The sequence below is a fragment of the Apium graveolens genome, chromosome 1, assembly GCF_009905375.1.
Source record: "Apium graveolens cultivar Ventura chromosome 1, ASM990537v1, whole genome shotgun sequence".
Lineage (NCBI taxonomy): Eukaryota > Viridiplantae > Streptophyta > Magnoliopsida > Apiales > Apiaceae > Apium > Apium graveolens.
Genome location: NC_133647.1, coordinates 204,924,541 through 204,941,330, shown reverse-complemented (window position 1 = coordinate 204,941,330; position 16,790 = coordinate 204,924,541). Strand labels below are relative to the sequence as shown.

General features: G+C 32.5%; 2 protein-coding genes across 2 annotated transcripts; one reads left to right on the top strand and one right to left on the bottom strand.

Annotated features, from left to right (window-relative positions):
- Window positions 1–1,562: 1,562 nt before the first annotated feature.
- On the top strand, window positions 1,563–2,764 carry LOC141718221 (uncharacterized). Its single transcript, XM_074520605.1, has 4 exons — window positions 1,563–1,811; window positions 2,011–2,107; window positions 2,200–2,468; window positions 2,594–2,764. The coding sequence occupies exons 1-4, from the start codon at window positions 1,563–1,565 to the stop codon at window positions 2,762–2,764; spliced, it is 786 nt and encodes a 261-aa protein (XP_074376706.1).
- Window positions 2,765–7,208: 4,444 nt separating this feature from the next.
- Window positions 7,209–8,126, bottom strand: LOC141718212 (F-box protein At5g07610-like). Its single transcript, XM_074520595.1, has one exon. It carries the CDS (start codon window positions 8,124–8,126, stop codon window positions 7,209–7,211), a length of 918 nt encoding a protein of 305 aa, XP_074376696.1.
- Between the last annotated feature and the right edge of the window lie 8,664 nt (window positions 8,127–16,790).

Sequence of the window (16,790 nt, the reverse complement as noted above, 5' to 3'; positions counted from 1 at the left end):
CTTGCTGATTGTAGGACATTTTCTAAATTAACTTTTTATCCTATACGGAGAAAGCGTTAAAATAATGTATTTTCTTACACAAATAAATTCTTTATTTTATATGATAATTAACTCATTAGTATGATGTATTTAAAGGACTTCCCTATATTTCTTTTTCTATCTTTGCATGTGTAGGGTGTGGGTTAGAGCAGTATAAATAAAAACAGGCTTAATATGAATGCGGTAATTTTTACCTACATTTTTATCTAAAATATTTTGGTATCTCCATATAATATCGCACATCCATAAAAATAGAAGTATTTTGGATCTTTATAGATACAAATCAACAACTAATGTATAATAAATCCTAGGTTTTTCAACAGACATGTGGTGGTTTAACTTGGAATTAACATATATTGGGTTGTGGCCTTTAATGTTATAAATGGTATTTTGTTTTCTCTACTCCACCAGAATCTACACTGATCGGTTTAGTATGTATGTTTATGTGCTCGGTGAGGACCTCGACCCAATAAGAACATTACTAAGAATAATAAAAATAATAGGATTTGAGGTGTTTATACAGACAACAATTAATATATAACAAATATCTAGCTTTTATGAATATAAATTTACCAAGGTATTGGGTCCGGTATGTAGTCGGTTTGAATGTTATAGTTTAGTTTTCATGAAAGAATAAATAGGAAATAAATGAATATCGGGATGTAATTATCATTATATTTACTCTGATTATTTTCAAATTTTCAAATAAATAACATACAGAGTCCTGATATAACCTAGGAATGACATAACTAGATACATAAAATAACATAAATAGCTTCCTAACACCAGCTTGTCATCCAACATAATGTTGAGAATATAATCTAAACTTGTCTGATTCATGGCTGAGCTGTTAGACCGCGTCTGCATTAGTGGAATGAATCCTTTTATTCCTTCTGTTATTTCCATGATTTTAGGATCAAGATTCAATAAGCAGAAAAGGTGGAGTTCAGTTAGGATTTCTTGCTGCTTTATGGGAATTAGATGTTGCTTCTTTTCTGTATATATTTACTTTGTAATCTGCTCTTTTCTATCAACATCAATAACAAAAGTACGTTCTGTTCTTCCTTGTATTCAAAATATCAGTTCTTTAGCTTAGTATTGTGTCTGTGTAGTAGTCTGAAACCAACATTTGTATCATAGCTAGCGATCCGTGGGTGCCAAAATATATACCAAAGTTGTTAATGATGGAAGGGACTAAAGGCAAGGATGGGTCAATATCGTTGAGTTATCCGATGTTGACAAAGGTGAACTATACAACGTTGTCTATTAAGATGAGAGCTTTCATGCAAGCCCATGGAATCTGGGAGGCAGCTGGACTTGAAGATGAGAAGGTAAATTTTGAAGACAAGATGAATAATGTAGCATTGGCTGCGATTTATCAATCGATACCAAAAGATGTTCAGCTATCTGTTGCTGATAAACAATCAGCAAAAAGTGCATGAGAGTCCATCAAGATGATGTGTCTGGGAGCGAATCGGGTTAAATACGCTCAAGTTCAGACCATGAAATCAGAGTTTGAAAACATGCGTATGAGTGACACTCATAATGTTGACGAGTTCTGTATGAAGCTAAATGTGTTGAAAACAAATATTCACACTCTTGCAGAGACCATCGAAGAAAGTTATGTGGTGAAGAAAATACTGAAAGCGACTTCATCAAAGTTCTTGCAAATCACGTCAGCAATAGAGCAGTTTGGAAAAATGGACGAGATGACTGTCATGGAGATAGTACGTTCTCTCAAGGCTCATGAAGAAAGACTCCATGGGCAACCGGTAAACAATAGCGAACATATGTTGTTTACAGAAGAAGAATGGGTGAAACACGAGAATAGTGAAGAGAAACTCCTACTTTTCAGAGAGGAATGGATAAAATAGAAAAAATAAAAGGATCATTGTGGCAGTAGCTATCATGGTGTACATGACAAAAGCAGATTGAAATGCTTCAAATGTTATGGATATAGTCACTTCGCAGTTGAATGCGGGAAGCCAATACATGAGAAGCATCCGAAATTTGAAGGAAATTCAGAGGTTCACTGACCCAAGTCCAGGACGACGAACCGGTCTTATTGGTGACAGAGTGTGAAGGAGAGGAAAACTAAAGAAGAGAAGGTGGAGTAAAATGTCTGGTATTTAGATAACGGCGCAAGCTATCACATGACAGGACAACGTGCAAAATTTAAAGAACTAGATGAAAAGGTAACGGGGAAGGTGAAATTTGGAGATGGCTCTACAGTCAAAATCAAAGGGAAGGGATCAGTGATGTTCATTTGCAAGACTGGCGGAGAAGTGATGTTGCGTGAGGTGTATTATGTCCCCAATTTATATAAAAACATTATAAGCCTTGGGCACCTATCTGAGAGTGGAAATAAAGTAGTCCTTAGTGGTACTTATCTGTGGGTGAATGATCCGAAAGGGAGGATTCTCATGAAGGTAAAAAGGTCGGCAAGCAGACTCCATAAATTATTCTTGAATTTAGAAATGCTGCTTGTCTTATGTCAAATATCGAAGAAAGTACGTGGCTTTGGCACTCTCTTCTTGTTCACGTTAATTTCAAGGCTATGATGCATCTGTCTGATAAAGGAATGGCACGGGGCTTGCCAAAGCTAGTTCAACCCAAGACTATATGCACAGCTTGTCTAATGACCAAACAGACGCGAAATCCATTCCCCACGATAGCTGAGTTTCAAGCAACAAGAATTCTGGAACTAGTTCCTACTTCTGGTTGATGATTACTGTAGATTAATGTGGGTATATATGATGAAAAATAAAGATGATGTTTTTGATACTTTCAAGTAATTTAAGATGTTTGTTAAAAGCAATTCTGAAGAAAAAATCAAGGTATTGAGGACTGATCGAGGTGGAGAGTTTTGCCCGAATCAATTTAATTCTTATTGTGAAGAGAATAGGATTGTAAGGCAACTTATGGCTCCATACTCCCCTCAACAGAATGGGGTTGTGGAACGTAGAAATAGAACAGTAGAAATAGAACAGTCGTTGCCATGGCTAGAAGTTTTCTAAAAGAAATGAAATTACCACCAACACTTTGGGGGGAGGCAGTTCGGCACTCAGTTTACATACTCAATCGTTTGCCAACTCGAGCTTTGTCAGACATGACACCCTATGAAGTGTGGAATGGATGCATGCCGGATGTCAGTCATGTGCAAGTCTTCGGGTGTGAGGCACACATGAAAGTTCCAATTGTGCACACCAATAAGCTGGACGATCGAAGCAAAATGGTTATATACCTTGCAAAAAAGAACCTGGAAGTAAAGTCTGTAGACTCTATGACCCAGAAACTGAGAAAATTCTTTATGAGTAGGGATGTTGTTTTCGAGGAAACCAGAGCATAGAAATGGGATCAGCAGCAACAAGATATACATGTTGTTCGAAGTTCACCTGTGATGGTTAGTATCAGGCTAACCGAAAAAAATATAGAGGATGGCTCTAACAGTTACAGTAATGGTGCAACTGGAAGGGATAATGAAGAAAGTGAGGGTGCAAATAACACCTCAGGGTCCGGTACAGTATTGCCAGATGCTGGGTATCAAAGCCCAAGCGAGAACTCAAGAAGCAGCAGCGATCAACCCAGAAAATACAGATTTCTTGGGGAAATATATGATGAAACTGAAGAAATAGAATTATAAGAGGAACTTCTGCTGTACAGGACAGATGAACCTTGTAATTTTGAACATGCCATGAAAGAAAAGGCCTGAGAACAAGCCATGAGAAGTGAGATTGAAGCAATAAAAAAAATGATACATGGAAACTTGAGGAGTTACCACCTGGGCATAAACCAATCGAATTAAAGTGGGTTTATATATTAAAAAGGGAATCCAATTGGAATGTGATCAAGCACAAGGCGAGGCTGGTCGCGAAAGGATATGCACAAAAACAGGTGATTGACTTTGAAGAAGTATTCGCCCCTGTGACTCGCTTGGAAACGGGAGGATTGTTGTTAGCACTTGCAATAAAAATTTCTTGGGAAGTGCATCATCTAGATGTGAAATCGGCGTTTCTCAATGGATAATTGGAGGAAATGGTTTATGTGTCTCAAATGGAAGGATTTATAAAAGAAAATAAGGAGCGCATGGTTTATAGATTGGTAAAGGCATTGTATGGACTACGACAAGCACCACGTGCTAGGTAATCAAAATTAAGCAAGTTTTTGGAGGAGCTCGGATTCACCAAGTGCCCGTACGAACATGCTGTGTATATGAAGCAGAAAGGAAGTGAAGCCTTGATAATAGGCGTTTATGTTGATGATCTATTAATCACAGGCACCAGGGTTGCGACCATGGTTAAATTTAAGCAACAAATGAGAAAACAATTTGCAATGAGCGATCTTGGCAAATTATCTTACTATATGGGCATTGAAGTTAAACAAGAAGGGAGCTGCATAAAGTTGAAGCAGTCCACATACGCGAAAAGGTTACTAGAAAAGGCTGATTTAGCAGATTGTAATTCTTCGAAGTTTCCCATGGACATGAAGACGTAATTGGATAAGGATGAAAAAGGCAAACTAGTTGATCCTACTATGTTCAAAAGCTTGGTTGGTGGGCTAAGATATTTGGTCCATACCAGAACAGATATTGCATATTCAGTAGGAATCCTCAGTAGATTCATGGAGCGTCCCACTATTACACATCTAAACGTAGTCAAAAGAATCCTGTATTATATGACGGGTACACTTGATTACGATTTGATTTACCGGAAGGGAACTGAGACCTACATCTTGTCAGGATATTCGGATAGTCACCTTGGTGGAAGCATAGAAGATAGAAGAAGCACTGGGGTGTAGCATTCTATTTAATGAAGGTCTACTCACATGGGTCTCACAGAAACATATGTGTGTAGCTCTGTCTTCATGCGAGGCAGAGTACATGGCGGCCACAACAGCAGCTTGTCAGGAAGTTTGGATAAGAAATTTGTTCACACAGGTAACTAATATGAAACATTGTCCTTTTATCATCTATATTGATAACAGGTCTGCCATCGACTTGGCGAATAATCTGGTATTTCATGGACATAGTAAGCACATCAATATTTTCTACCACTTCATTCGTGAGTGTGTTGAGCGAGGTGAAATTATATTTAAACATGTGCGAACTGAGGAGCAGTGTGCAGATATTCTGACCAAGGCTATGTCTACAATTAAATTCGAACGAATGCGTTCACTGTTGGGGATTAAGAAGTTACAGGAGAGACTTTAGATTACGGGGGAGTGTTGAGAATATAATCTAAATTTGTCTGAGTCATTGCTGAGCTGTTAAACCACGTCTACATTAGTGGAATGAATCCTTTTATTCCTTCTGTTAGTTCCATGATTTTAGGATCAAGAAATAATAAGTAGAAAATGTGGAGTTCAGTTAGAATTTCTTGTTGCTTTATAGGAATTAGATATTGCTTCTTTTCTATATATATTTACTTTGTAATCTGTTCTTTTCTATCAACATCAATAACAAAAGTACGTACTGTTCTTCCTTGTATTCAAAATATCAATTCTTGAGTATTGTGTTTGTGTACTAGTCTGAAACCAACACATAAAGAGTAAAAAACATAATATTTGCATTCTCTAAGTTATCTGTGGTCCAACTGGATAAAATTATTGTACAAGTATGAAGAATTGCATGGCACCGTGTATTTGATAGTTGGTTCTTGGGGTAGTTACATGACATTTATATGTTTGTTGTGTCAAAACTGAAAACATATCCTTTTATCTTAACTCATTTTCACATAGAAACATTCACTCTTTAGTAGAAAACCTATTAGAAGTCTTCACGTTTTTCAAGTTTTATGGTATAAGGTTTATGATCTAAAATAATTCTTACTGACGAGCAAATTATTACATTCACTCTTTAGGAGTTACTAGCCTATAACCCGTGCGATGCACGGACTGATTATATTTTTTTATTATTTAACTATTTTTTATTATATAAAATTAAATTATATCAGATAATAAATATGTTTTATTGAAATTCATGACAAAGTTAATAATTTATATATCGTGTTATTGACAGATTCAAATTCTAAATAGTTAAAGTAATAAAAAGTCCTCCGACCGTGGACGCTTATCGGAGCAGTGTATGCGGTTGATTTGGTGTATCCGATTGATGTGATAAAAAAAAATTAATTTGTTCTTGATTTGTTATTAAATTGTTATTTTTAAATTTGAATTATTAAAATTATTTTTGGAAGTTGGTTCCCTACGAAAAAAGTAAAAAATAAGTTGAGTGCGATTAGAAATCAAGTAGGATTGTCATTCAAAGAGTTTGTAATTATATCAAATACATGATTTAATTTTTTTAAATAAAATATATTTACTTTAACTTTGTTTTGGAAAGTGTTAACAACCATTTTAGGAAGGTGGTAACCAACCGACCAAACGAAACCATGTTTCGCTTATAATAGTATAGTATAGAAGGTGCTAAAAATTGCTAAATAATTGTATCCATCAATTAAATCATGAGTTCTTAATTAAGTACTCTTGCATCATGAGTACTTAAGTACTCTTAGTCCATCATAATAAGTTATTGGATTCTCATATTTAACAAACGAGTAATATTCTGCGGCACTTAAATAATTTGAAACTATATATATTAATTTGAGGCCAATTTTGAAAAACAACAAAAAGATTTTTACATAACTGTATAAAATAATCTCATATTTTAAATTTCTTGATTCATATTTATAAGCTAAATAAGAAATTGGATGTAAAATGGAGGGTCAAAACACGGCTGCGGCCCGGGGCCGGACTAAAAAGTCAAAAGCAATTTCATACAACAAAATGTGTAGAAGATAGACCTAATAAAACAGACAGCACAATACATATCATTTCCATCCATTTTGAGTACTTCTCTTCTCCAAAACAATCCCAAGGACAATGTCCCCCTATGCTCCTACTCCCTGGGAAAGAGCAAAACATATATATTACACTCCCAGCTGTCTGAGGCTAGAGGGTATCCAGAGAACACTTTGAAATTGATTATCAAGGAAAACAATACATGACATAAGTACCACATTACAGACAAGGTTATTCCAAATGCTACAACTTAAACATCAAAACTTCGTCACAGAACACAATTTAAGTATACAAATAAGTTGATAATATGTGAATATTAATAAATATACATTCAGAACTAAATCACATACCTTTTATTGACTAGTGTTCCATCACAGAGGGTATAGGGTTGGAACAAATGGATATGCATTCGAACCCTGAAATTTCATTTTTTCCAATGATGGAAGCTCAGATAGCACCTCAATCCCAGTCCTCTTGAAATCGTAGGAAATAACATTTCCTGGAATAGTCATGACAAGGAATGAATCTTCATCATTTTCTCGGCTCACAACACACAATATCGAAAATGCGTACTGAAAATCGTTATACACCCCTTTCACAACAATCTCTGGGAACAGAGATGTCAAGAAGTCCATATGTACCCGATACTTGACAAACCAGCTCTCAGTATCTTTGTCCAATTCGTAGATACAAAACACTTCTTCCGTCAAGTAGCGAGAGCAAACAAGATGCAAGCGCCCGTTGAATTCTCCAAAGTACCTGAAGTAGACCACACCTCTTAGACATCCTTCCGGCATAGAGACTCTTCTCAGTTTCTCAGCTTCAACATCAAATCGAAAGCAGTAGCAACTTAAAAAATCATTCCCAACAGAATAAATTGCACCCTGACAATATATTCCTTTGGCAAATTGAACAGACATTCTATTCGTAAGAATATTGGCATCTTTCCAATGACCAGTTTCGGAACTATATATTATAATCCGAGATCCGAACAATTTACCTCCATTTTTGACACAAACAATTTTGTAGTAGGGTGATGCCAAAAGGTCGAAAGCCAAATTGCACGTGACAATCGGATCATCTTCATACAACTTGGGTAAAGGTATCATTTTCATTTGATTAGTAGCCAAATTATGAATACAGTACAACTTTATCTGTACATCAGAAGTGTTGAATTGAAATAAGGTCAATCCATTACATGATTGTACCATCTTCATTGTATTTTCACCAGTAAGTAACTCTATGGTCGGTTGGATCCAAGCATCATAAGGATCGGAACAAGAAGGCATTTTAGCCTCACATTGAGGTATAGAGAGAGAAACTGAGTAAATTGAATAATCTGGACGAGGGGAAATGTTGGAGCAAGAAACTGAATTATTTGGCTTACCTGTATAGCAAAAAAAAATGGTTTCTGAAGTGGTTGCTGAAGTACAGATCTCTAGGAAGAGGGTTGTAGAAGAAGATCCCGTAGGGGATGCTAGAGCTAGGGTTCTTACAAGCGTGACTAAGGCTGAACTGGCGATCGCAAATGAGTGCACGCCATTGTTTGGACACAATTTTGAATCGGCTAAGCGATTTAACAGGGAGATGTGGTAATATCTGACTGAGGAAGTCTTCATTGCCTCCTATTGCCTCTGCGGCTGGTGAACACTTTACTTTTCTTTCTCATTTGCTCTCACAACAGGGTTTGATGTCAATATTGATACTCCAAAGTTTCTGCTAACCTTCTGAAATGTAATTCAGAAACTAAACTCCTGTTTTGTTTTTCTGTTTTTTTCTTTGGTTTTTTCAACACAATTATGAGTAATGATATAAGATGACATGTATCCACATGTAATGGATACGTTACATTGATAAACTTGTCTACTGCTCAACTACTTGTTAACTATAGCTGCTTTTATTAATACTAGCTTAATATTTATATATTTTAATTTTAATTTTTATTAATATTTAATATAAATATTTAAATACTAAATAATGATTATATAATTATCATTTTATTGTGTATAATTTCAAATTAATAAGTAGTATATGACTGATGAGTCATAAATAATAATGTAATTGTTTGTTGTTCGTAAGATTTGAACGCGAGAACTTATCTGTATCCTTTTTTTTTGCTAAATTGCATTTATATAAAAAGAAAGAAAAAAAGAACATAGAGGATTGACCCGGCTCTCTAGGACACGCCCTAGAGTGGACTATCTATGAACAATGTGAACTAAACAGATTACAAATAGAAAGTAACAAAAGGAAAATAAGAATCAATCCCCTCTAACTCTAAGCATGGTCTATACAAGTGGACTTATATGGTCTAAGCATGGTATGTTTATAAATTATAATATAAATATTTGTGATTATTTGGTGAAGAAGATATGGGGTCGTGATGTACAGGATAACGAAAATGAGGGTTAACAAACTACAAATTATAGGTCATTCCAGTTATTATATAGTATAGTATAGAATAGTTGCCCTACATCAATATTAAATAATATTCAAACCAAAATTACTTCTAAATTATGATAAAAATATATAATAAAATTGTAGATAATTTCATTATCACACATCAACCACAAATTAACTTAAAGCTATTATCTCTTGTTGGCCCAATAAACATAACTTACATTTTATATTCAAACTAGTCAAACACTGAGTAAGGCTATTAGAGGATACTTTAAGAAAATATAAATCAACATTATCAAGTACCAAAAATATGTACCACATCTAAAATGAAGTAAACTAAAAGAGTTGATTTTGAAAGAACATTCAATTGGCTAGATTATTTCTAAGTTGTCAATTAAGTAGTTACACAAACTCGAAAATAAACTAATTGTAGAGTATTAACATTTAAAAATGGCATGAAAATGTATACTATTATAATTATAGGGAATTGAATGAAACCAAAACACTGAAATAAAATAGATAAATCTTGTATAATTAGATATTTGTAAATGTTTAAACCAAATGAATCGATTAAATTAAATTACATAGTTAAAACTAAAATTTGACACTCTCATACTATGGTGTTCGACCATAAGAGTGTTTATCTGATTAATAAAATATATTGATAAAATTTTATAAGTGCAAATGTTCGAAATCGATGAAATGAATTTAACTAAATTATTTATTGATATTGAATATCTAGTATTTTGGTGTTAACAAAAAAGTGGTTACTTATTTTGTAATGAGTAAATGTCAAAGAGTAAAGAATCAAAATAATATTTTTTTTGATAATTTAGTTCAAAAAGTATGATGAAAATATACAGAGAAATTATTAAAAATATAAGTTTTTATAATTTTATGTGATCTTACCATCATGTGAAATATATTAATTGTTACTCATGTTGTAATATTGTTTTTGTTTTTTATGTTTAGTTGCAATATTATTACAGCAAATATGTTGATATTGAGAAATATACGGATGTTGAATTTAATTAATTTTTTGGTGATGTATATTATTTGTAGTTATATATAGTATTATATCTAATCATATTATAACTACGTTGTACCTATTGTATTATATTTTGGTATTTCTAATTGTTTGCAATAATATTAGAACAAAGTAAAATATTTTATATTTATTATTGGTTGAACCTCTAATCATTTTCTATCATTAGAACATTGTATGTTTGAGTAGTAGAATAATATAATAATTTTATTTATTTATTATTGTATTAGGATTTTTTCAATTGTTTTTAGACATCTAATTTTTGTTTTTGTTTTATTTAAATAAAATTAATAATTATTACGAATCCCGGTAGACAAATAATATCTAGTTAAAATTCAATTAGTATATAATAATAATTTTTATATAATAGTATAGTAGTACAAATAAAAATAATTTTAACATATCTAGTATCAGTCTTTAATTTTACAGTAAAACTTTAAATTTATCCATTTTATTTCTATTATAAATATAAAAAATTTAATGATAGGGGATATAATGAAAATATTATATAATGATAGGGATATAATGAAAATTGATGGATAATGGGTTTAATGTATAATTGGGCTGTGAAATTCATTATATACCATGAGGCCGAGTCCTTCCATACTCATATCCCTGACTAGGGGTATATATAAATAGAGTAGGAAGAGTGTAGCAGGTCATCCTTTCTTATTATCAAAAAAGATTAGAGAAATGATTGCACCTTTATGTGCAATAATTTTGTTATACCCCAGAGATTAGTAGAGCTTAAGAACTGCCGGATTAATGAACATCTTCTGCATTCCCATAACAAGGAGCTGGCCGTGTCATGGCTTCTTCTCCATTAAGTGGTGCTCCATCTAAAACAAGAACGAGAAATCATTGGGGAAATCCAAGTAGAATACGCTATATATGTGGTGGATGCGTGTGTGTGAAGTCGTATTATATTTGTAATATTGTTACGAATCTAACAAAATATTCTACATTTACCCGACATTTATGCTAATGAATATGATTACATGAGCTACTTAATGGTAGACTGAGTTGGAAACTGTTCCACTCTTTTTTTTTCAAAGAATGAATTTTTTTTTAAAATTAAATATTTCATCTAACTAGTACTGTTGTTATTAATGAGTGTAAAAGAGTTATGGTTCGACCATATTCATATTATCTATCCTCTGCAAGAAAACAAGTTAAAATCAATAATGCATGACAGATCACTCAATTTTTTTATGTGAAACCCATAAAACCGACTAGAACAAAACAATCAGTTTTATTTTTAATATGACATGACTTAAAACGACCATACCTTGTGGTCGGCTTTAAGTTTGCAAAAAAAGAAGAAATAACTTAATTAAAATAAAAGTATTAGTACGAGTTATTTTTAATCTGTGTCATTTAGTGTGCACATTATGATTGACTCATGTTCATATTTGACTTGGTCTATTTTGACATAATTGTCAACTATGGTCGAAACTAATATAATGCGGTTATTTTTATGTGTGCCAGAAAAATAAATAAAAAATTAATTCAAACAAAAATATATGTACTTGAATAGTTTGAAACAAAACTGTTGTTTGGCTTGCTAAGCAGACCTATCTCCACATTGGTATGATATTGTCCACTCTGGGTTAAGCCCGCACGGGTTTGTTTTTGGGCACATCCTAAAAGGCCTCATACTAATGAAGTTGACTGGTTGTTTATATTTTAACAATCCGCCCCTCCAACAAATGATGCAAGACAACTCCTAACAATTTCCCCTTCACACATCAAGCTCGACACCTGTTAAATCTACCACCTGATTGTGTGATCGGCTACCCCTAGACCCATACTGAAAGGTCGATCTACCTTTTCCTTGAGCCAATAATGGGTAGCCCATCTGCCTCCTCCTAGGTCCATTGTGTGAGCCCCTCTGATATTGTTTTTGCACCGTTATAACCTGAAACTCTGATATCACTTGTTCGGCTTGCTAAGCAGGCCTAACTCCACATTAGTTTGATATTGTCCGCTCTGAGCCAGGCCCGCACGGGTTTTTTTTGGCCACATCCCCAAAGGGCCTAATACTAATGGAGTTAACTAGGTGCTTATATTCTAGTTATCCCAAAAAGTCTAACTAGATGCTAAAAGGCCTCTCCCATAAATGATGTGGGACAACTCCCAACGGTTGTTTGCTCGATGATGGTCAAAGCACATTATCCCAGACCAATTTGCTCGTGGTGAGTTATATCAAGTTATATCAGAAGTACATAATCGAGTATTATTACAAGTATATAGATAAAATTTGTAAAAAATAATTGTTTACATTACTAATATAATTTTATAGGATTAATGTCAAAGATGATCATCAGTTATGAGAGAAATTGCATTGCTTCAAATATATGATAATTGTTTTTGATGATTTACAATTAAAATTTTGATTATTATCTTTTTATAATTGTCATATAATCATATTTTTGTTTTGGTCTTGTATATATATATAGTCTCAATGGATGGTTGATCTAATCATATTATTTTTTTTAACAATCTCCATATTTTATTTTAGTTCACATCGTTATGTGTATCCGTTGGCTGATATGCTTTCTCTTGTTAATTAATTTTATATGTGTGTACAAGAATCCAAACAGCGAACCATGGTGTAAGAAAAGTACTAGAAGAAAGATGATGGAATCTCGGAAGTGGAGGTTGGTGTAGGTGGCGATCAATATGAATATGATGAAGATGAGGAGATGGGTGAAGCCACTATGAATGATTAATTTAAGAATGGTTGGTATTAAGTTTAAAGAGGTTGTTTTGTTGGTATGTGTGCATGTGTTACATTTAATATTTGTATTTGTTTTATAAATCGTTTTGGATTTAGTTATTAAGTTTTGATATGATTTTAAAATATTTTATATTCGATCACCATGGTGCGCTACTTGGATTCGATTATCATTGTGTTTAATATCTGGAGCCTACAAATACAACTAAGTATATGTAGTTTATTTTTATTTTTTATTTAAGATTAGATCAATATCATTATTTTTTTAGCCCATCCGGGTTGAATTTTATATATTATTTAGTTTAAACAAAAATCTTTGGGCGTATCATAATTCTATTGTGAATAGTAATCTATTTATGAGAGTGTTTTATTTTAAATATTATTATAATTACGTTGACCAGACCGACTATCAACCAAACTTTCATTTCTTCGTTTTTAATGTAATAGTGTGTGTGTTTATATATATATATATATATATATATATATATATATATATATATATATATATATATATATAGGAAAATGATCAAATAGAACTAAACCTAAAATAGAAATTAATCTAAACCATTAGATCAATCTAATGTAATGGTCCCATAAAAGCACCTCACCCAACTAATATGCACCCTCCCACATACAATCTCAGTTTTTCTCCTCCATTTTTAATTTGAGTTTTTTGGTCAAACGATAATTTTTTTTTAACAATCGATTTGCATACCATGTATGATATATTTCGAAGTAATTTTAAAAAAATATTATCTGGTTTCTAGTTTTATTCTAAATTTGATTTTTATTAGAGTAACCTCCATAGATATATATATATATATGGAGAGAGAGAGATAGGATCCTTTAAAGAGACCCTTCTTATAGTTAGAACTTAATTTGTGTATAAAAATAGGCTTAGTAGACCAAAAGAATGGCGATCAAATACACACAAAATATCTCTTTTTCCATTACTGCATTCTCTACTACACGTGACTTTTCACAGTTACCAAAAACCTACAACCAATAATTACCATCATCACTGTCGCCTAATCCGCTATTGCACAATCAGATCCTTAATGATACGAACACAATCACCTTTGCTCCATCAAAGCCAATATTATTTAAAATAATTGTCATCGCATATAACAGTTAAAGATTCACTAGTTGATTTCCACTATCCTAAAACCACCAAATTTATGTCTTAATCACAAAATTATTCAATACAAATCACCTAAACTTTAAGAGCAAATCACTGAATTTCAAGACAAAAGACTAAAAATTTAACACAGATCACCTTATAAAACCATTGAATTTTACGAGAAAACATCTCTCTCTACCTCCCTCATTTACTATCCTCCACCTCTCTTCCCCTCTCCCTCTGTCCCCCTCTAAATATAATCTTGCTAGCGGCTTATTATTAATCTCTTAAATTCTATTTAAACGTCTCTAAGAAATTTTTATTTTCCAATATATTTTTATGTATGTGGTGTATGTGAGAGTACGAGAATTAGAAACAATCTTGATAAGCTTGTTATAATTTAGAGCTACCCAAATGATCAATGCTTTGATCTTTTAATATTGTAACCCTGTCAATATTTTTTTCAAACTATTAGGTTGTGGTGGGAAAGGAATCGCGAATTAAAGGAATGAATGGTTGGATGAACTTGGCCATGAATAGATTAGTTAGGGAATCAATTTTGCATTTCATTCATCTATTTTCTAAAGTTTAATTTATTTGGCATGGAATAATAGTAAAATTTAATTTTTATGAAATTAATGTTTGAATATACATGATCAATCTGTAACAAAATTTCTAGATATTTAAAAAGAGTAGTTAATGTCTGGTTTATATTGTCGTTTTGTCTTTAGTTTATTAAGGAAAAAATATAATTGATTTCTTACTAAACAAAACCAAATCAAACACACCCAGTATATACCTCTTTAAGCAGTGTCTAGGGAGGATCAGATGTATGCAGACCATGCCCCTACTCCGAAGAGTAGGGAAGCTATTTCCATGAAGACCCCAATGCAAGAAAATAATAATGTCTGATTAAAGTAAATATTAATACAAACGATAAATATTAATACAACAATAAAAATAAGAAGTGCATGAGATAAATTTGAGCTTATGGTTGTATTCACATGGGACGTGACTTCAAGGATGCCTCTATGAAATTTAGATATTTTACATTCTCAAAGTGCCTGATAAATCCGAGACAATCATAGAAGATCATCCTTATAATTCCAATCCAATGAGAAGTATATGTGTGAGTCCGTTGATCCAATTTTTTATTGCCAATTTGTAATTGAAGAGAACAGCCCATCTTATTCTTTGTATCAACATAGACATTGCAATCATCGGAGACAATCTCGCCTTCTTCCATATCATAGTTTGGTTGCTAATTTCCATTTGAAGCAACAAGAGCCAGCGAAGAAAGAAAAGTCATCTTATAATGATCAGGCTACAAATGAATACACAGTAGTGAATCTCGTAAGTCACTAATACTCGTTATTACTGGCCAAAAAATCTGTACATATGGTTTTTTCCTCCCCACAAATCTGTAGTGATTTCTTCCTCCCCTCTACACACTACAAGAAATTCGGCTAGATTCAAATGAATTTGTTTGGTCAAATTTAACTAAATTTGACCGAATTCAGTCTAAAATAACTATTTTCGACCAACTATTTTCGAATGAATTTGTTTGGTCTAAATTTAACTATTTTCGAACAAAAACTAGTCGAAAATGAAAGGTACGATCAAATTAAGCTAAATTCGACAGTACTAAATTTGACCGAATAAATTCGAACGACTAAATTCGATCTAAATTCGTTGCAAATACTCATCCTGAACCATTTAACGAAATGTCAAATTTTTGGCAAAAATTCAAAAATTCCACCCAAAAATACTAAATTTGATCAAATCTTCTCAAAAATAAGTTTGCTAAATTCGACCAAATGAGGTAGAATTTATTAAACTCTAGATTTTTTCAAAAACATTAGTAGAATGTAGAAGTATGCATTTTGTTGCTGAACAAATTTTTGGAACTTGTTACTAGATTTTCTTTAATGTATATTTATCAAACAATAACAAACACAATAATAATTGTTATTTAATAATCTTAAAATTAAATAAATATGTAATATAGATTTTAAAATACAACAATCTCTATCCTTTATTAACATATGGAAATTGAAACATTATAAAAATTAACTCCGCCAAATGATAAAGAAATATAAAAAAAAACAAAGAATAAACTTAAATTGGTTCATATATATGAACAAATTAATAATAGTCTTATTTCACTTCTAACTTTCCACAAATGAATTTGCAGGAGGGGAGATAAACTCTAGTCTAAGGTCATGGAAATGAACTCGCCGGAATTGTTGTGAATCGGTGAACTCATCGGAATTTGTGGGAATAAGAGGAATTCACTGGAAATGGATTAAATTTATTCTTCGTTTCGAGAAATTTAATTGGATGAGGTATAATACAAGAGCTGTGTGTGTATATATATATATATGTATGTGTGTGTATCTATGTATGTATGCTGCTTGGAATATACAAAATATGTATAAGTGTGTATGTAGTTAGAGATTAAGATTAAGTATGAGTGTAATTTTTTTATTAGAGAATGAAATTGAATTAGGAATTTAAACAAAAATAGATGAGGGTGAAAGATTTAATGGTTGGGATGAAATGATTAAGCTATAAATTAATTATCAAGATTAATTTAAGTTGGCAATCCATGTGCTTCCTTCTCGGCCAATATAGTCGTGACAAATGACAAT

Bases quoted from the DNA above. Each gene is read 5' to 3' on its own strand.
- LOC141718212 (XM_074520595.1), bottom strand. From the start codon at position 8,126: ATGCCTTCTTGTTCCGATCCTTATGATGCTTGGATCCAACCGACCATA.
- LOC141718221 (XM_074520605.1), top strand. From the start codon at position 1,563: ATGCGTATGAGTGACACTCATAATGTTGACGAGTTCTGTATGAAGCTA. The intron at 1,812-2,010 runs GTAAACAATAGC...GTCACTTCGCAG, and splicing joins AAAGACTCCATGGGCAACCG to TTGAATGCGGGAAGCCAATA. The intron at 2,469-2,593 runs GTAAAAAGGTCG...GTTAATTTCAAG, and splicing joins AAGGGAGGATTCTCATGAAG to GCTATGATGCATCTGTCTGA.